At 43.5% G+C, this 21,204-nt stretch overlaps 1 protein-coding gene across 2 annotated transcripts in view; it reads right to left on the bottom strand.

The window, feature by feature from the left end:
- Elovl4 (ELOVL fatty acid elongase 4) overlaps positions 1-20,743 on the bottom strand; it is a 31,659-nt gene extending 10,916 nt beyond the window's left edge. The window contains exon 1 of one of the 2 annotated variants that reach the window (XM_051207881.1): positions 20,595-20,743. In XM_051207881.1, the coding sequence (XP_051063838.1) occupies positions 20,595-20,694 (100 nt within the window). In that variant the 5' untranslated portion in view covers positions 20,695-20,743. Of the gene's footprint in view, positions 1-20,028; positions 20,378-20,594 lie in introns of those variants that run through there. The other variant, XM_051207876.1, reaches the window with a different exon arrangement.
- Between the last annotated feature and the right edge of the window lie 461 nt (positions 20,744-21,204).

The following is a 21,204-nucleotide window of genomic DNA, read 5'->3' as shown; positions in this document are numbered from 1 at the left end:
TAAAAATATGTGGTATATAAAACAAATACAGACACTACCAACTCCTACATGTATCAGTGGAAAATCACTTATTTACATAGGTTACAAAATATGTTTTATAAAGGATCAAAGAAACAGAAGAAATGAACTAAAAATATAGGCGATATGCTTAAAATGAAAGTGAAGACTTCATACCTTTAAAATAACTGATTTGAGGACATATTCAGTTTCTGCGCTAGGCATGTAAAATGTATCATGCACTATGGCACTGTTCTCTATGTCTACTCCTAAAGCAAGCATGAATCAGACTGATGAGGTGCCAGGCAATGGAAGCCAAGAGATGGGATAGGAAACAAAAGTTGCCAAGCAATCACACTTGTGGAATTAGGGTAATCTCTTTACAATTCAAATTTAGCATAAATGGGAGCCATATTCAACATATGTTTGCTACTTTTTCATTGACCATGTGTATCGATTTTACTACCTATGAAAAATGTATTTCTATGCTTCCCTTCCCTTAATCTACATATTTGCAAATATCCATAAAGGAACACGTGATTTCATTTATGTAAATTGATTGCCCATAATATTTAAATATGCAACCAACAATCAATTTTATAATTTAATATTTTCAAAGTGAGGACGTTGGTAAAATAAGAAACAATAATGAAGTAACAGATTAAGAAAAAATCTATTCATATGTAAAGTATATTAAGATTAAACTAACTATATTTCTAGAGTTAAGCAGTATTTCATTCATTCATAATCAAATGTCTACTTTATGCCTTGCAATACAAAACACATTTAACATTCTATTTTCAGCATAGTTTATTTCAAAAGAAATAAAGAAAAAGTCTTTTGGCCAGTTCCTAGATCCCAGCCTAAATGAACCTAATGCAATGTTAATTACAGTAACTTCTATGTAAACTAACTTGTTTACTAAAACTATATACGTAAAATGGTTCTGGATTAGATACTAAATACTAGAATGTTGTTTTAAAATATACTAATCAGGCTGGGGGTGTGTCTCAGAGGTAGAGAAAATCTCTCTTTCGGTATACCTACATATGCACACACATCAATACATATGCTTAAATGCACATTAATCTATTTCTATAGACTGTCAATTGGAAATACAACACAAGAAAACATTAAGGTTCATGAAATAATCTTCCAAGTCAGGAAGAGCCACAATTATGGTTTCAGAGTAGGTGAGAAAGACAAGATTCAGGCAGAAGGATTTTGAGCTGGAGGCCAGTCTACAAATTATAAGAGACATCTTGTCTCAACAAAACAAAGAAGGGGACTTCCTTCTCTAAGGTCTAGACAGACACATGTAGTTCTCACCTCTCATCAAGGGAACTTTTCTTTGCAACAGTCAGAGACCATTATAGAAAGTGACAACAGGTCAAAATACAAAATTAAAGAGCCTAGTCCCAAAGCAGACATCTACAACACAAATCCCACACCTATGGCTCAGGAATCATTGCAGAAAAGGGAAACCGTAAGAGCTCTGAGGTTATGTCTCCTAGAAAAGTCAGAAAATACACATGAAGTCCCACCAACATGGCTATCTAAATGTGAGCTAGAAAAGGATGATACCAAGAGGCATGTAAACATGGACAGGGCAAAACCTCACAAGGCTTGAACCTTACACAAAGAACTACAGACATCTAAGGGATGCTGAGAGTAGAAGAACAGTCTTCCCCAGGGAAGAGCACACCAATTGGTTATACCATACCAGAATAGTCAGCTCTGAAAACATACACAGAAGGAAAACACACACACACACACACACACACACACACACACACACACACACACACACACACGCTGCTGCCGCCGCCGCCACTGCCGCCACCAACAACAACAACCACAACCACAACCACAACAGTAGTCAAAGGAAAAGAGACCATGAATTTGAAAGACTGAGGAATGGGAGTACATGGGAGAGTCTGGAGGGAGGAAAGGGAAGAGGGAAATGATTTGACTGTACTATTATCACAAGAAAATATTTTTTAAAAAATGGGGAAGGAAAGATAATTACTTTAAGGAAAAACATACATGAAACAAGGAAAACTGCAAACACATTTTATTTCCTTCTTCACTAAGGAGGTCTATATGGCTCATGGTAACCATGATTATACTGATCAAATCAAATACTACCAGATTTAAAATATTTGAAAAACAGAAAAAATCGTAAGGCAGTCAGAAGAAGGAAGAGACTTAAACCATGATGACCTGTGCTGACGTTTGTCACAAGCCATGTGACTTTGATACATGCTTGGTTATGGCTTAGAGGATGTGTTACCCTTCAGTGATAATTATCCTCCTACAGACAGCTTTTCTCTTCCAGAAGCCCCCATAAAAATCAGTCTAGGTCTTCAGTGATTAGTACAAACTCCTGAAGCCTAGAGTCTTATTCTAGGGGCTGGAGAGATGGCTCAGCCCTTAAAGGCGAGGCTCACGATCAAAAATGTAAGAGTCTTGTTCTAGGTCACAGCGGTGTTGCCGTGGGGGTCTGTTCTGCACAAATGCTAGGGCAAATACTGACCCGTCAGGTGGAAGCCAAGCGCTAAAAGGATAGTCAGCATGGCAAGGAAAAAAATGCATTCTTCAATAGAGAGACCGTATCTGAGATCTTGGAAAGAAGAGGCATTCTTCTATAGAGACCTTAACGTCTGAGATCCTGGAGTATGTCTCACCTTTTATCTCACCACACAGAGGATTCCTACTGACTTCCAACTAAGTTCTGAGCAGCAAGTGAAAAAGAAAAAAAAAATAGAAGACCAAGTTCAGAGGCTGAAGGGACAGCTCCGTCAATAAGGTCCTTGCCGTGCAAGTATAAGGGCCTGGATTTGATCCCTAGGATCCATGTCAAAGCTGGCAGCGGTGCTGTATGTTATAGTCAAAGAGCTGGGAAGGCACAGACAGGAGGACTCCTGGGGCTTGCCGGACAGCTGGTCAGTGAGCCCTGTCAGTGAGCTCCACAATGCATAAGAAAGCCTTTCTCAGGTCGAGGGAACTACAAGACTGCTCCCAACTAACAATCTCAGCTTCCGTGGAAAGGCTATCATAAATGCCCTTCCCGGAGAGTGAGATCAACAACTAACTTCTCCATGGAGTCCTCAACTAATGCCTGTTGAAAACAGGAGCAAACACCCATACATAAACACTGAGTCAAACTAGAACCCAGAAGCAGATGGAGAGAGGACAAGACCATGCGGTAGAAGTACATAGAGACAGCTTACCTGAACAAGGAGGAGCTAAGGGCCACTAGACTGATAGCTGGGAAGCCAACAGGGGTCTGACTCGGACCCCCCTGAATATGGGTCTCAGCCAGAAGGTCTAAGCAGTCTAAGAGACCTCAGACAGTGGAGCCAGGATGTATCCCTGGTGCACAAAAGGACTTTGCAAACATATCCCCCATGGAGGGATAACTGCCTTATTCTAGAGATAGGAGAGAAGCCCTAGTCCCTACTTCACAGGACCTGTCAGATCTACATGACCCCAACTGGATGGCATTCCCCTACATATTGTATTGTGGTGGGGGGTTGGGAGGGGAGGGTGTTTAGAGTGCATGGGAGAGGGTAGAGAGGGCAAAAGGGAGGGAAGGAGGGAGGGAGGGCTTGGGGGGAGGGAGGGAGGGAGGGAGAGGGAACTGGGATCGACATGTAAAATAATAAAAAAAAAAAAAAAAAAAAAAAAAAACGCTTTGACTCCAAAATTTAAGTTGAAGAACAAGTTACTGGGGAAAAGTATTTCTATTTTTGTTTCCACAGAAAATGAAAAGATGTGGATTCCTTCCAGACTAATGTGGTTTGATCACACCAGACCGCCTGAAACAGAGTACAAGCTGATCCTACATTCCAAACAGCTGGACAAAACAGCCCTACAGACTACAGCTAGGATATCTGAATCTTATTCGAATCCCCCAAGACATCGCCCCTTACCAGCAGGAAGTAGTTTGGAAAGAACGATGCCCAAATTCCCAAATATTGTGTATAAATGTTTGTTTTCATTTAATTGGACTTTGTTATATAAAATTAAATAAAAAATACTCTATATGCATAAAAAAAAAAAAAGAAAGCCTTTCTCAAAAAAGGAGGTGCCAAGTAATTAAAGACATCCAGCATTGATCTACGCACACAAAACACACACACACACACACACACACACACACACACACACACGAATACATATATACACATTAGCTTATACACAGAGATCCATATAAAAGGAAAAAAGAGAAAACGAAAACTGGGATCCATAAGCCAGAAATTAAGAATAGACAACATACTTCTATGCTCAGTCAGAGGTAGGGGCTCTCATTCTGCCATCTAGCCTGTGCTTGAACATGTGAATTCAGGTGATTCTCCTGCCTCAGCCTCCTGACCTGTTTCCTTGTGTTGATGTGCAGTGTGGTATACCATCTCATTCTCTCATTCATTAAAAACACTTAGAGAGGACTATCAAGGAGCAGCAGAGGACAACACAAGAGAGAAGCGGAGGGTTCTGCAATGCCAAACACTAAGGGAGCCGGAGACACAACTGAGAAGCCAGATGACAATAGAAAAGGACAGGAAGCATACAGAATGCAGCTGGTGGGTGACTGAGCTCCAGCGCCGACCCTGTCACTGTGCACAGGACTCGAGGGCACAAATCCCTGTCGTTTCCTTCATCTATAAAACTCAATGGTTAGTGTCAGTATTATTCACAGTGCTGACACTGACTACACCGTGACAGACACTACTGGTGTGTGTGTGTGTGTGTGTGTGTGTGTGTGTGTGTGTGTGTGTGTGTATGAGAGAGAGAGAGCCTCTCCCCTCACAAGTTCTTGGCATCTTCTAGGGCTTTTATATAGATTACTTATAGATCACAATGCTATGATCACCCTTGAGTGTGTCAGACATTATACACACTATACATACACACACACAGTGAGAGGGAGAGAGAGAGAGAGAGAGAAAGGGGAGGGGAGAAGGTGAAGTAGATTAGTGGCTCCCTAGCTTTAATGAAACAACAAACTCCAGGAGGACTAGACACACACACTGATGCTTTGGTCTGTGCTGCAGTCCATTACCAGGAACACGGCATTTTCTGTGAAGCCTCAGCTGAGGCCTGGGATCCTCCACATTCTCATGAGTTACTCCAAAAGAGTGTATGAATATTCTACCTTTATTTCCAATGTGCCCTTAGTGCTTGGCCTGGAACTCATGGTTCTCTTACCTCAGCTTCTTGGGTTTGGAATGACAGGCAGGTGTCATCATGTCTCACCCTTAAAGGTTATAATGGCTTCCATTTGTAACATCATACAGGATCACAGCAAGCTGGACTGACCTGCTTACAAGTGTCAGTATGGACAGTAACCACATAATTTTAACCTATGCTGAAAAGGCATACATAGTTACTTAGCCATCTTATCAAAACTTTCAAAGTATTGTTAACAAGGGGTTTGTTCATCTAAAATGGGCATTTATTTATTTGTTTGTTTGTTTGTTTGTTTATTGGGATAGGGTCTCACTGTATAGCCCTGGCTATCCTAGAACGCCCTATGTAGAGTAGGATGGCCTTGAACTCACCAAGATCCATCTGCCTCTACCCAGTGCTAGAATTAAAGGTGTGTGTTACCCATTCTTGAACACACCACTTACATATTTTTTATCTCTAACTTGATCTCTAACTTATGATCACACAGCACTTAATCCAGGCAACTCTACCCACATTGTGGCTTGGGGGAGGGGGGTGTAGATCACTTGGTCGATGACCTGTCAAAGTTCATTATTTATTGGAGGAAGAGGCACACTTGAAAACTCAACTGCTCTGCGGCAGAATGAGAGCCCAAGCTGAGCAACAGGCAGACACAGGCCAAGACACAGTTCAACGACAGACATTTGAACTTTTACTCAATGAACAAAAGTAGGCCAGGCAGACAGGTAGGCAGAGCGGTCCTGTTTCAGAGAAGGGAATTGGACAAGTTGACCCAGGCCTCCCTCAGTTGACTGACAAGCCCCTGCCTGGTAGCAGTGAAGGACAGACTGGAGGGGAAGGGGGACGTTCAAGAGGCATGGAAACCTTGCCAGGCCCACCTCCACTAGAGACAAAGGAGCAAGTGCAGTTTAATGTGCTGTTTCCCAGACCCATCCCAAGTTCTCAACTGACACTTCTGCAGCTGGGGCCCAGCTCTGACTGCAGGGCTGCCACGGCTTCCGGCATGGCTCTACAACTCAGGAGGTGATGGAAACCCAGGCTCCAGGCGCAGCTAGGGAGAGGAGGCAACAGGAAGGTCATGGGAAAGTTATAGATGTGAGAGGGAAAGGGGGAAGCAAAGCTTGGGATTCCTGCCATATTTATGGCCAGGTGACAGCTGAGGAGTCGGGACAGTGCAAATGACACCAGCAAGAAGAGCAGGTTTGGGAGGAAGTGAACAGGAAATGCCAAACATCCCTGTGTGAGGTGCATCCCTGTGTGAGGTGCATCTCTGTGTGAGGTGCATCCCTGTGTGAGGTGCATCCCTGTGTAATGCACATCCCTGCGTGAGGTGCATCCCTGTGTGAGGTGCATCCCTGTGTGAGTTACATCCCTGTGTGAGGTGCATCCCTGTGTGAGTTACATCCCTGTGTAATGCACATCTCTATGTAAGGTGCATCCCTGTGTGAGGTGCATCCCTGTGTGAGGTGCATCCCTGTGTGAGGTGCATCCCTGTGTAATGCACATGCCTGTGTGAGGTGCATCTCTGTGTGAGGTGCATCTCTGTATGAGGTGCAACCTGTGTGAGGTGCATCTCTATGTGAGGTGCATCCCTGTGTGAGTTACATCCCTGTGTGAGGTGCATCCCTGTGTGAGTTACATCCCTGTGTAATGCACATCTCTATGTAAGGTGCATCCCTGTGTGAGGTGCATCCCTGTGTGAGTTACATCCCTGTGTGAGGTGCATCCCTGTGTGAGGTGCATCCCTGTGTGAGGTGCATCCCTGTGTGAGGTACATCTCTGTATGAGGTGCATCCTGTGTGAGTTACATCCCTGTGTGAGGTGCATCCCTGTGTGAGGTCCCTTGGTGGAGCTGCCAGGGCTCTGGGTTTGCAGAGGAATTTACAGGGCAGGAGACAGGGGGAGGGATCACTGACCATGAAAATCACATCAGAGCTTAAGGTCACAAGCAAATGTACAGAGAATGAGGAAAAAGAACCAAAAAAGTTCTGTGCCTGGAGTCACCAGGGAAAGAGGGTGTAATGGCAGCAAATCAGACAGGGAGACGGGTTGAGAAAGTAGACAGACACTGGGAATCAGCTGTGTCCTCCCTCTGTCCCTTCTTTAAGGAACTCACTACCTCAAGAATTGACATGGGAGGTTCAACAAACTAAAGTGTTCCCAGCCTATAAGGGTTCCACAATGTCCCTCGTTCCTTTCCGATGCTCTCTCCCCTACAAATCTTCATAGGGTTGCCTGACTCCAAAATAGTGTGAGTCTCTACCCTTACAAGGCCTTGGTATCTTTTTCAGCTTTTTGTCTGCTTCCCAGAGTCCTCTAGCTCACGCTATCACCAGCGTTAGAATCCTTACTCACCAGCCAACTGAGAGACTTATGGGTGATCACAGCATTGAGAAGAGTTAAGTAATATATGTATTATATATACATTCATACACACACACACATATACGTATACACATACATACATACATACATACATACATACATATATATACACATGGGTAGTGTCTGACACAGTGTAGTCGGGATCAGCACTGTGGATAATACTGACAATAACCACTAAGTTTCTCTCCCCCCCACATTAGAATTAAACCAAATTCAAGAAGAGCGAACAATGTTAATTAAGTGAGGAACAGTTTACACTGAGAAGGCAAGGATATTGATAACCTATATACTGAGAAAACAAAGTATCTTATGGTTTACTCTTAACTTGTTCTCACTGACTGAACATTTTTAAATGTTACTTACTTGCCGTTGTGAATATATTATGCCTGTGTGAGTGCTGGCATGCACATACATCATGCCATGTGTGTGGAGGTCAGAGGGTAACCTCTGAAGTCAATTCTCCCCTTCTGCCTTTATATTTGCACTCTGAGGATTGAACTTGGGTTGCCAGGCCTGCACAGCAAGCCCCTTTACCTGCTGAGCCATCCTCCCAGTCCTCACTAGCTTCACTTTCAAATTATGCTGAATGGCTATTTTAAAAATCTTTTTAAATGACAACATAAAACAAAATTTAGTAAAGAATAAAATACTGGTGATCCACTGGTTTTCAGTATCTCACATAACCTCTGCTTATACACAAGTAACTATGAACTGGAGAGATGGCTCAGCCATTAAAGGCTAGGCTCACAACCAAAAATATAAACAAGTAACTACAATGACTCCTTAGGAACCTCTAACAGGTCTCCTTTTCCTCCTTTCTTTTCTCTTTCTTTCTTCCTTTCTTTCTTTCGTGTGTGTGTGTGTGTGTGTGTGTGTGTGTGTGTGTGTGTGTGTGTCTGTGTCTCAGGATTTCTACTAGCCAAAATGAACTTTCTTTCTATTAAAATTCTACTATCACATCCCAGAAAAAAAAAATAGTAGTAAACTTAGACATTTTTGGAATATCCAGATTCTTAGAGTAGATGGAGCGAGTCAGTGCTGTGGGAAGGGAAGGTTGATACCCTGGGCAGGCTCACAGAACAGTGGAGCACAATACTGGGGCAAAATAAGACTTGTAGCAAGAAGAACTGGACCCCAGGTTGTGACACACACCTATAGTCCCAGCTATTCAAGATGCTGAGGCAAAATGACACACTCCAAAACCTGGGTAGCAACATAGAGCATTAATTCTGAATCCTCATCACTCCAAACACCACCCCAGAAATGTTTGATTTGGTCCTTGAGTCTACCTGGAAAAATCAGCCACTTCTCTTTTCTTCTAACAGCATCTACATCTGCGTAATCTGCCGTCGTCAAAAGAAAAACACATGTCTAATGACCACTAACCAGACTAGCTTTGGGAGTTTATTCAGGATGTCAGAATTATGTCCTCAATGGTACCAGAACATAATCTGCCTCTGCCTGCTGAGCACGCGGATTCAAGGTGTGTGCTACCACTCCTGGCTGAGCTCCTGGTTTGTTTTGTTTGTTTGTTTTGTTCTTTTTTTGGTTGTTTTTTTTGTTGTTGTTGTTGTTTTGTTTTTAAACAAGCAAAAACATCCATTTCCACTAATATTCTAAGTGGCAATGCTGACTGCCAATTTCTCTTTACACAAAACAAAGGCTACATTCATTAATCACAGTCTGACTGCAAGTCCTTTCGTTAAGAAGGCCTGTGTCTTCCTCTAGCTCTTACTAATCAACAATCTCCTATCTATGATGGAGAGTAAACAAAGAGTCCCCTTAAGGCCTCTTCTAGTCTCTCCCTAACACAGGATGTTCAATGTACAAAGTTAGCAATGTAAGGCAGAAGGGGCTTCAAATGCTTGGATAGATTAGGACAGGTACAGGAGAGGCATTCAAGAAAGTGAGGACAGGTTCTGTATGGCGGGGGGGGGGGGGGCGCTAAGGACCTCAGAACCTCTTCCCTTCCATAGGAGGAACTCCTGTTTTTACTCTCAAGCTCTCAGGAGTGAGAACAGGAAATGCAGCATTTGGATCAAAAGTCAGGGGAAGGCAGCTTTCACAAGGAACGATGGAGGACTCAGACTGAGGCTGGGAGGAAGGAGAGCTTCTGCCAGCAAGAGAGGGGTAGGTTGAGTATCTGATGGCAAGAGGGAGCAGGTGGCCTCAGAGTAGTTCAGACTGCTATATGTACTAACTCAGTTGTGTAACAGTCACAGGGGGAGGGAGGGGGATAGAGAAAGACGCTAAAAAGCAGAGAGGAAAGCATTTTGATTGTGAGTCTAAACAGCAATCATAATAAAAGTTAAAGGGGAGAAGGACATGAAGTTTCCTGCAGCAAGCAGAAGAGGATGGCTTTGGAAACTACAAAGGAAAAAAGCAAAATAAAAGGCTAAGGAGAGAGCAGATCGGTGTGAGATACACGCTAATTCCTCCTCAGACTTGAGAGAGTTAAGTATTTGAAGTCCAGGGGAAGTCTGTTTCCCCCCTGAGATGAGTATAACAATGAAACCCTATGAGAAGGAGTTAAGAATTGAATGTGTTAATAAAGTCAAAGCACTGGCTACAGTGTATCTCACTCAGTACTCATGGTAAATGAAGAGGTGGGTAATCTGTGTTGTAACAGAGAAACTCTCATAGGAAAAAGATCCTCCTTCTACCCCCATACTGTGACTCCAGTGGTGTGGTTCTAAACTTTCTTAATCTCTAGATGGTTAAACAATAACCAAAGTAAAGGGATGCTGTGAAGCACTACTGCAGCCTCTCAAACTCCACAGACGGCATGGGAGTCACTGTTTGGTGGGGATGTCTGACTCAGTTTAAAGGCTAGTACACCCATTAAAACCAGTTCAAGAGAAAGGGAAGGGAAATGTGCAGCTAGGAAAACGTCTATAATCAGAGGGAGATCTGAAAAATGAGATAATGATGTACATCCTAGATCAAGAGCACAAGGAAGCAGTTTCCTCTGTCCCTGTTTCATGAACTCTCAGTCTGGGGGTTATGGGTCTCAACCCTTTGAGAAAATCACAATGCTGCTGCCCAGTTGATAAGGGGGCACATTTGCATCTATGTGTGCATGCATGTCTACATGTATAGGGTGTGTGTGCATGGGGTGGGGTGCTTTGGCCTTAACCGTTCTAGAAACTACATATCCACTGAGCAAAATACTATCCATCCTGAATTATCACTAACGTAGTTAGTGGTTCTTGTCCCACGCCATTGGGCAAACAAGTTCACAATCACTCTGAATATAATTTTTAACAATTCTAACTACTCCATCTTATGGAAGGCAACTTCATCTCAGAATACATGTCTTATTTCTTAAATATACATTTCTATATGTAGTGTCAGCTTATAGATTTTTCTAAGAAAATATCACTTCTTAGTTTATCTTTTAAATATATATTCATTTTTGCCTACATATATGTCTATATACCGCAAGTATGGCTGGTACCTACAGAGACTGGAAGCAGGCATTGGGTACCCTGGAACTGGAATTACAGATGGCTGTGAGCTCCATGTAGGTGCTTTTTAACTGCTGAGCATCTCCAGCTCCTAGATCTAATAGTAACTTTGAGCATTCTAGCTGTTTTTGTTGTTTTGTTGTTGTTGTCATCTGCGATTTTGGTCAGATTTAGTATCTTACGGGAATACAAATTCAGTAATGCTATATAGGTAAGGTAGTAACAAAAACGATAAATTAAAATGATGCATAGGTAATGTTGTGCCTACTAAGAAACCCCTCAACCTCCAAGGAACTGACGCCCATCTGCAAAAGCAAAGGGTTTTTATTGCTAAGAACCAAACCGGCTGGGACCTCACTCTATTGGAAGAGTAAGATACCTGCTTACAATTGTAACGTTTTTTTAAAGGGAAAAGGGAAAGGGAAGCTTGAGACCACTAGTCTCGGCTCACAAGGTTTCCAAGGTTACAGAGATTTTACAGCCTCTTTACAAGGTCATCATGCATCAAAGTGAATAGTAACTGTCATCCATTTAGGCAAGATTGATCAGCACACCTACAAGGGGGGCAGGGGTCTTTCCTCTTTCTTTCCTTATTTTTTTTTAACACGGGCAGGCTCAGTAGTTTTGTTCTCGAGGTAATGGGGCAGGGAGGATGCTGGTGGTGGGCTCTGGCTTCCTTCTTTATCTCCTGAGAACAGCATGTAGGCTCTGGTCCTGTACTCTACAGTCAGGGAGTTATCTGCTGGCCTACAATTCCTGTTCTTCTAGTTTTCCCTTCTTGCCATAAGCCCTACTTTATATCTTTTAGTTATTAATTTTCCATCACAGGTAAGAGGCATGAAAACTTCTATCTTGGACAATATGATGACAAGAGCATCAGGCTATGTATGGAATGTCACATTGTCTCGTTTTCGGGAACATTGGGGACTAGTAAGCATATGGAAGGAAATAAAATGTTTCAGGCCAGTCTTCCAGGCTGGCTGTAAAGCTAAAACAAAATGCAAAGCCAACCCTTCTGCTTCTGTGTTTGCTGTGTGCTAGCCAGCAGGCACTCCTTCAAGTCGGTCAACACCCTTGTACTCCCTTTATAAAAAGCCATTTTGCATTAAGCTGAAAAATTTTAAAAACCATTTGTTTCACCATCCAATACTGAAAAAAGGTCAAGTTTAGGAATACCATTATATTAATTTTATAGTATGTGGAATTCTTGCCCATGTTTTATTAGCCTATATTAATCATACATAATAATGGGTTTCACTTTGATGCTTTTATAGGTGCATATGCTATTCTTTAATGACAATTCCCCCATTCCCTTTCTCATCCCTACTTCTCACTTCCACAGATCCCACATCCACTTTCATAACATCTTGTGCGTGTGTGTGTCTGTGTGTGTGTCTGTGTGTGTGTGTGTGTGTGTGTGAGAGAGAGAGAGAGAGAGAGAGAGAGAGAGAGAGAGAGATGTCTCAATGAGTTTTCTTGAATGTGAGAATTTACCATTGTAATTGTGTTAGGTGCCTGCTGGTGTCAGCAAGCGTACTCATAATGTAGTACAGCCAATCGCCACAACTAGTTTCACATTGCAAAACGGAAACTTCCTACCTCTTAAATACCAATCCCCAGACAGTTTCTTCTCTTTCCAGTCCCGGCAAACAGTGCTTTAATTCCTATTAATTATTTTAGAAAATTCAGGTAAGTGGGATGACACATATTTGTCCTGTTGTGTTGGAGTTCAATGCTCCTTAGAGGCACCCACATGTAAAATATTCTTCTGTCTCCATGCTACACATTGCGTTCATAGGCTCACTCATCAGTGGACACATTCCAGTTGCTCCTACTCAGTATGGCGAAATGCAACCATCAACAAGGAGTTAGCAAGATATAAATTGCATTAACACATGTATGTGTGCCTGAGTTTATATTTGATAAATAAAAATGAAAACAGAAATGCTTAATCCTTCAAATGTTTCAGTTCAGAATCACAAAATTGGGTATTTTTTAAAGAAAGATGAAAATTTGATAAAAAGCAGATTACACAGAGGATCTGACAAGAGATGCCATGTACTCTATAGTTCAATTTCCATATGGTAAAGGTAGCAAGAAGAGACCTGGGGCTGAACAGATGGCAATGGCTAGGAGCATTTGCTGCTCCTTGTAGAGGAACTGAATTAGACCTACATGGGTAGGTAGCTCACAACTACCTGTAACTCCATTCCAAGGGCTCTAATTTCCTCTTCTAGCTTCCACACACACACACACTCACTCACTCACACACAGGCACAGAGTCATACATGCTCATAAGTAAAAATAAATTAAATCCTTAAGAAAAGAGACACAAAGAAATAATGATACTTGCCGAGAATACCTAAGAAGCCATCATTAGAAGCTGCATATCCCATGATAAAAGTACTACATAATTGAGATCACTATGTATTTTTGTTCCTGCTCCTGCTTTTAGCAAATCAGTTCGTTCATGATTATTCAAGGGATACTGAGGTAATTAAATGGCTTTGATGATGTGATGCCACACCCAGTGCTGTCCCAGGTAGTTACCCAGTGTCTCTATCTTTCCCTGTTCCTTTACTTGGCTCTTACAGAACAGACAAAACAAAGCAAAAACGACTAATTACATATCTACTCTTTTCACCAATGGGGAGGTACTAAAAAAAAAAGGTTTTGAAAAACATTTAAATCAAAAGATTTCCAGATTAATAATTGACACACATTTTTGACACTGCTCTCTCTATTCAAAGAACAGAAAAGTAGCATCTATACAGAACTATGGATCCAGCTGGGCATGGTGGTGCATGCCTTTAGTCCCAAGCGAATCTCTGTGAGGTGGAGGCCAGCCTAATCTAATAGAACTATGGGCCCAGGAAGATCCTATAAGATTATTACCTATTTTAATCCTTGGAAATTACACATGGAAAGTGTTGAGGGTTGGCGAGGAAGGGACTTGTCTAAACTTTTACACTCAGTAGCAATAGCCTCGCAATAGCCCAGCCCCTAAGACTCTCCACTCACTGTGTTATCCTCAACTCCCACATTACAATGTTTCTGCATGTATGATGAGAAGAAATGAGTGACTATCTAACTATATATCTTCGTTATGTGCTACTAAATGATTTGATAGTTGATTCATTAGATTTGGTGGACATCAACAGAAATTATGATTGATAATGATAATTATTTAAAAAAAAAAACTTTTCTGTAGAGCTGGAAATAAAACTAATGGTAGAATGCTTACTTAGTATGTGAGAGGTCTGAAGTTCCATTCCAGCCACCACCACCACATACACACACACACACACACACACACACACACACGTGGGTGGTGGGTACCATTCTGCAATCTAGTGTCATCTAAAACTGTATTACCACAACATTTCACTAATCAAAATTATGTGAGATTGGCAGATGTGGACTGAATTTCTGTCCCACCTGGCCTTACAACCTTTTAGTTCCAAATGAACACACAGAGGCTTATATTAATTATAAACTGTTTGGCCTATGGCTCGGGCTTCTTATTGGCTAGCTCTCTCTTAATTATTAACCCATTTCTATTAATCTATATACCTCCATGTAGTCTTGGCTTACCAAGAATGCCCAGATCTCTTGCTTCCTCAACGGCTACATGGTGTCTCCCTACCAGCTCCTCTCTGCATTCCTCTTCCCAGCCTTCTCCTAGTCTGATAGCCAGCCCTACCTATACCTCCTGCCTGGCTATGTCCTGTCTGTCCATTGGCCAAAACAGTTTTATTCATCAACCAATAAAAGAAACATATATTCACAGCACACAGAAGGACCTCCCACTTAGATGTGTCAGCACTAGACTGGAGTGCCAGCACTCAGGAAGCTGAGATAGGGGATCACAAACAATGTCAAGGGCTAACGAGCAGTGAGACTCTCTTTCGAAAATGAAAAACAAAGCTAGATTAAGGGGCTGTCTCTTGACACTTGTGTAAGAGCAAGAGAGAGATTTTCCAGGCCATGTGGAGTGGGAAACCATAAAACAAGGTGGTAGATCTTAGGGATGGTTTATATAATGTAGGACTAGAGTCAAGATAACAGACAAGGATTGCTAAAGACAAGGTTTCATGTCAGAGGACCCACGGTTGCTCCAACATATCATGTAGACAATAGTTTAGGAAGCAGAGCTATATGGTGTCTGAAGAGGTGAGTAGAGGAATGTGAGCAAGGGAATGCTGTATGGAGAAGGAAGGGTGAACAGGCTTTCCTTTTACTGGAGGACAGGGACTTAAACCAAGCTGGCTGGAGCTGCAGGCCTGTGGGTAGAGGGAAACTGCCTGAGAACAGAAAGCTAACCCAGAAGCTGATTGTGGAAGCTATGATTTTCCCCTCCTTTCCATTTCTAAGTGTCAGAATCCATATGATTTTAAAGTAACAGACTCTGATACAGTGATACAGTAAGATCTTGGCTTATAGATGGAATGTTGTACTATCTGGAAAAAGAGACCCTGAAAGTGAGGAATGACACAATTCATTAAATAACTCTTGTCTGCATGGAAACATATACTTAACTCAGAGTAATGGCTCAGATGAAAAGCCATACTCATGCTAAATATTTCACAGAGGACAATATTACATGACTTAAGGAAAATAAAACACTGAATTTTCAAAGTGATAACCAAATACTTTGTACCTTACAACACCACAAAACCATTGTCCAAGACCTGTCACCCTGTCACCCTAATTGAAAGTCTCTAACCACATAAAACTGCCCGGAAACCAGTCTCAAGACTGCACTGTTTGTCTCTCTGGGACCTGTCCATGAGGGGTGTTTTGCTATTTGCTGTGGATGGAGAGGGTACAGGAGGACCAGCTAAGTCCAAAGTCAGACTGTGGTAAAGGAAAAACATCAATCTACCAAACTCACTAAAGCTGTCTGGGCCTCACAGGAGCTTCAGGGAAGCTATGAGACAAGACTTCAAGAACACTGATCAGGGAAGAGTCTAGAAGCAGGTGGCCATATTCCACACATTTGTTTTCATGCTAGTATGTAAGCCTGTACTTGGCAGGTGAAGGCATAAAGATCTTGAGGCTAGCCTTGGCCACACTGTGAGTTCAGAGCTGGCCTGGTTCACACATCAAGACCCTTCCTCAAGCCAAACACCCTTGCAGAGATAGAGAATTTGTTTTGTGTCAGATGCCCAGAACTTAAAATGTCTGCTCAAATATATGTGTATTATGTGTACCTATACACATATACATATTTCCCAGACTAATCCAAACACAAAACCTACTTTAGAAAGTAACACAGATGAAAACTACACATTAACTGTGTCAAATAAAATGAATGTCAACGTGCTGTACAACATTTAAAACCTGCATTCCTCCTGCGCAACATGGCAAGCCATAGGCTAAACCTCCTCTGGCTCCAGTTTATTACAGCTGAATTAAGCATCCCCTCCCACGGCAGGTTTAAATGACTCACTGGTCCTTCTGCAGTCCTGGTTTCCCTGGTTCAGTCCCCAGTTCAGCCCCTGGGCCCTTTGCCTCTGGCACCTTTGCCCTAGTCTACCTACTCAGATGTTTTCTGGCTGTTCCCATCAGTTTGCTCACCACTGGAACCTGTGGGAAATTGATAAAATGCTCAGAAAACAGAGCCAGTTAGTCTGCTGCTTTCGCCACTCTACCACTGACACACAGGGTGGGGACACTGAGATAAAGGAGGGAAGGACTCTTCTGATTGTCCCAGGGCCCTCAAAGTGGTATTTCAAAAGGACAGAATGGCAGTGATTCCCCCTAGACTTCATAAATTTGGGACCTAATGGCCTCTATCCCTGACCTACCTGTATTCTGCATGGCAAGTACATGAGGAATAAAGAACTATACACCACCTAAGTGTATTTACTTACACAATACAGCCTGGCTTCTGAAGTCTCTCATTATCTTATGGGAAACACCCTCCCTCCTCTGCCACTCCTTTCTCCCTCTTCTAAAGTGAATTCAAGAAGCCAGCTGTTTATGTTCTAACTTCAACGAGACATAAACAAGTACCCAGGTATGAAGTAACTGAGAAGCCAGAAGGAAAATGGCAGGAAGAGATAAAGTGGGCAGGCAATGTAGCACTTAACAGAAAGGGAGACCATTTAGATGTGTCCGTTTAAATTTTTCTTTATGAGTTAATTAGTTAAGCTTTGTGAGTCTAATCATTTTCACACATACAAAGTCAAATCAGAGAAGAAAAAAAAAAAAAATGCAAGGACGTCAGACCTGTAACTCCAAAACGGACGACTGGAATGAAGTTTCACATCAGCCCATGCTTTGTGCCAGGACAGACAACAGTAGTTGCCTTGTTGCATGCATCGAAATGCTTAGTTTTGGAAATTCAAATCTGTTTTTTTTTTCTAAAAGTACATTTTTAAATCTTAAATTTCAAAATATAACCTGTTAATGATACAAGAAAAGTACCATCGTTCCTGCGAGCACAGAAACTCGCTTGCTAGATACATGCTGTTGAAAAAGCATAGTTTGTAGACCTCCCTTTGGCAGGGTTTTATTAAATAGTATCATTTGATAGAAGAGTTCGAAGTTATATGTTCCCAGAAGCTATTTGCTGTAAGCAAAAATGTCCGGCAACCTTATTACACTGAGAAACAGAACCACTTTCCTTGTGCTCATGTAAGAGCTTCAAGAAGGGACAAACACAAGGAGCTAGCAAAAGGGAAAGAAAGTAGCATATGCCCGCAGTGAGGCACTCAGGGCAAGGTGCCTAGCTCAGCTTGCTCTTCCTGAATAATGTGACCCTTTCATCACACTCTGCACCATTTCTCAAGAGCGTCCCTGTCTCCCACCCATTTTTATTTCCCTCTTTCCAAACACCTGACTCATCCACTTTTCTCCAACACCACCGGCTAAGCCTCCCCTTCTACCCTGTAGCCCCCTTAGCCAGATTTGCAATACTCATGGAAGAGATGAATGTTCTTGGAAGGGGGCAGTGTGACCCTGGTTCCCAGAAGTTCATGAAGCACACAGAAGTGTAAGGGAAGCTCAGGAGCTCCAGGTGTGAAAGCAAAATCAAACAAACAAACAAAAAGGTATGGACAATGGTCCTCCTTATGCGGCAGCAATGCCAAACAGACTCTAGCCATTGAGCTTCTGGGTAGACGCATCCCTGCACCAGGCAGCTCATTACAGAAGGAAGCCTTCTTGGGTTTCCTAAGTGGATAGTGAAGAGCATGGATGAATACCTTCCCACTGACCTGCTAGCAGGAGGTCACTTGAGTGTCCCTGTGTCTACTCATTTCTCAAGCCTGGCCCATGGAAGTGTGTTACTTTATAGGTCCCTCAAAATGTAGGAGCAAGCTTCACTTGAGTGGACATAGAAAACTTCCAACTCCATTCACGATCTTTTTCACAGACTCATTCTAGCTTTGCTCTCTCTCAACTTTTCTTTCTGGGGCTTGGGAGATGAGAATGTGCCAGGATGGGAAGAGGGTAAGAGACAAGACTGAAAACTTCCTAGGTGTGGCTCTGGGTATAAGGCACCTGGAGGACCTCAACCACATTGTCACCTGCCAGCAAGCATGTCTGATGTTCAGCTCTGCACAGTTGTGTAAGGGGATGCTCTGATGCAATGCAGAGCAGTATCACAGAGATGAAGGGAAGGCTGCTTGCTCCCCAGGTATTGCAGGGATCAGTGTTTAAAGAAAAACTCCGCAAATAAGCGTCCCATTGCAACTGCCTTTAAGCCACCTCCAGCTGGGAACTACTGCCTCTCCTAGCCCAAATTTGTGATCTCCTGAGAAATATCGCGCTTTTCTAAACAAGTCAATGAAGCCTCCTCGGCAAAAAAAAAAAAAAAAAAGAAAAGAAAAGAAAAGTTTGTCTCATACAGAAACAATTCAACAAACATTTTGTCCACAGCACATACCTCAAATGTCATACTGTATTCATGGTATATATAACACACTGTTTCATTTGCCCTAGCAAAAAACACAAAAGCTTCAAAAGGAACTTTCCATTTCTAAAGAAGACAACTGTCATAACCTGTATTGCTAACATCCTCACATCCTCCTCTGCTAGGAACAAAGTCTCACTTCAAACAGACAACAAAAATTTATAACATAAAACCATTCCTAGAATCCTTTAAACTTGACGTTTAAGATTTTGAGCATTTTAAAGCAACACAGTAAATGAAGAAATGGAAAAACAAAACAAAAAACGTGAACATTTATGTTACAAACACTTCTCCTAGGAAAACTATGTAAGTTACCCAAACTGACAGTCCTGTCCCACAAGCTAAGGGGTAGGTTCACTAATTTTAGTATGCTGTACTTATGAAGGCTTCTGGGCCAACCTCTAGGTGCTGCTGATGCGGAGACCCCCTTCCCAAAGACTGCCTTTCTCCCCCTCCCCCGATGGCACTGCACTGCGCAAAGCCACCACAGGCTGTAGCCTAATAGATTGCTACTGGGGAACCACAAAAACTAACGTTCCTCGGGGAGCTAAATAAGGTTATTTTACTTTTTTTTCAGTCGAAATTAAACTACAGAGAGGTTAGCTTATTGGAAGAAGATAGGAGCGTTTTGTCAAAGCCTTCAAGGAAGCTGAAGCAGCAGAGAAATGTACAATCAGAGCCCTCCTCCGTCTTCAGGCCTCTTTCTACAAGGAGTGTCAGTACATAAAAGAAGTCTGAGGCGAGCTCGGGAAATGCGGGCAGTCAGGGCGCAGTGGTTCTTGGCTGCACTGGCAGCATCTGGTAAGATAGCTCCAGCATCCGCGAAGCTGATGAGATGGAAGTGTGGGGGGAGGGAGGAGGATGCCTTAACGTTCGCATCAGATTAACCAGTGCACAACCGCGGCGCCCGCGCCGCCGCATCAGTGGGGACCGGGTACCCCAACAGCCTTAGGGCGCCGGGTAGGGGGCGCAGGGCCTTCCCTGGCACTGAGGCTGGGGACTAGTGTGCGCCGTGCGCAGCCCGCAGAGAACCCATCAAGGATGGGTGAGGCCCCTTGCCTGTACCTGCGATGGACCAGGTCCAGCGGTAGAACTCCACAGTGTCGTTGAGTGCAGTGGACACCGCGTTCAGGACGCTGCCGGGCTCTGAGTCCAGCAGCCCCATCGTGGCGCGGAGAGGTGCGAGCCGCGGCGAGAAAGAGAGGCCCCGAGAGACTGTGGGAGACTGCGGCAGGGACCCTGCAGGCAGCGGCGTCTCCTCCTCCTCCGGGCGCCGCGGCTGGGGATGCAGGCGGCGAGCAGCGGCGAGCAGCAGCGACAAGAAGCCGGAGGGCGGAGGAGGAGGAGGACCCGCCGCAAGCGCCCAGCGCTGCTCCTCTCTGTCGCCGCGCGCTGCGGCAGCTCCAATCCCCTCGCCCGCATCACGTGGCCGCGCGGGGCGGGGCGGCGCCTCCTCTCGCCCGGGGCGCGGGGATGCTGCATTCGCGAGTGGTGGCCGGTCTGCGCAGGCGCGCTAAGGCTTGCCCCCCGGCCGCCACCCAGGCAACCAGAGCGCCGGAGGGAGACACCTCGTACCCAGTCCACCTCCCCGCGCTTGTGTCTTCCTTCCCTGCAAGCCTGCCCACGGTTACCTCTGCTCCGCCGGATGCATCGTGGGAAACTGGGCCGCAAGGAAGGGGAGTTTGTGGACAAACATGAGTAGGCGAGGCGTTTCTGGTCGCTGCCTTTCATTCACCTCCATTTCATTTGTACTTTTGCTGTCTTCACCTTCGGCCCGTGCTTGTCACCCAGACAAGGAAATGCAGGTGGTTTCACTCTAAAGGAATGCCATTTGTCTCATGCAGCGCCTGTGGCAGTAGTCCGTGGTCATCCCATGCATGTACTGATACATCAAAGCAATGTAATTGTGCTGAATTAAGCAACTGGAAGTTCAGAGAGGAGGTAACCGTAAGAATAGGTTAAAAAGTCTGCTTGATCAATCTGAAAGGATGATGCCGAGGACACAAGGGACAATTGAGAAGAGGGCCAAGTAATTTTTTTCATTCTGGAAAAAAAAAAAAAATAGTTCAGATAAGATGGGAGGCAATAGAAGAGGCCACACCTATGGCAAGTAACAAAGAAAATTTACACTGTATAAATTTGATAGTTTCCAACATAGAGCAAAAATGTTGTGAATGGTCCAGTAACGATTTCATCAGCACTTTATTCAGACGTGCTACCTCCTTTTGCCCCAGCTTTTCT

The sequence above is a fragment of the Phodopus roborovskii genome, unplaced genomic scaffold, assembly GCF_943737965.1.
Source record: "Phodopus roborovskii unplaced genomic scaffold, PHOROB, whole genome shotgun sequence".
Taxonomy (NCBI): domain Eukaryota; kingdom Metazoa; phylum Chordata; class Mammalia; order Rodentia; family Cricetidae; genus Phodopus; species Phodopus roborovskii.
Note: the sequence above shows the minus strand (reverse complement) of the source record. Positions and strands in the feature narration are given on the sequence as shown.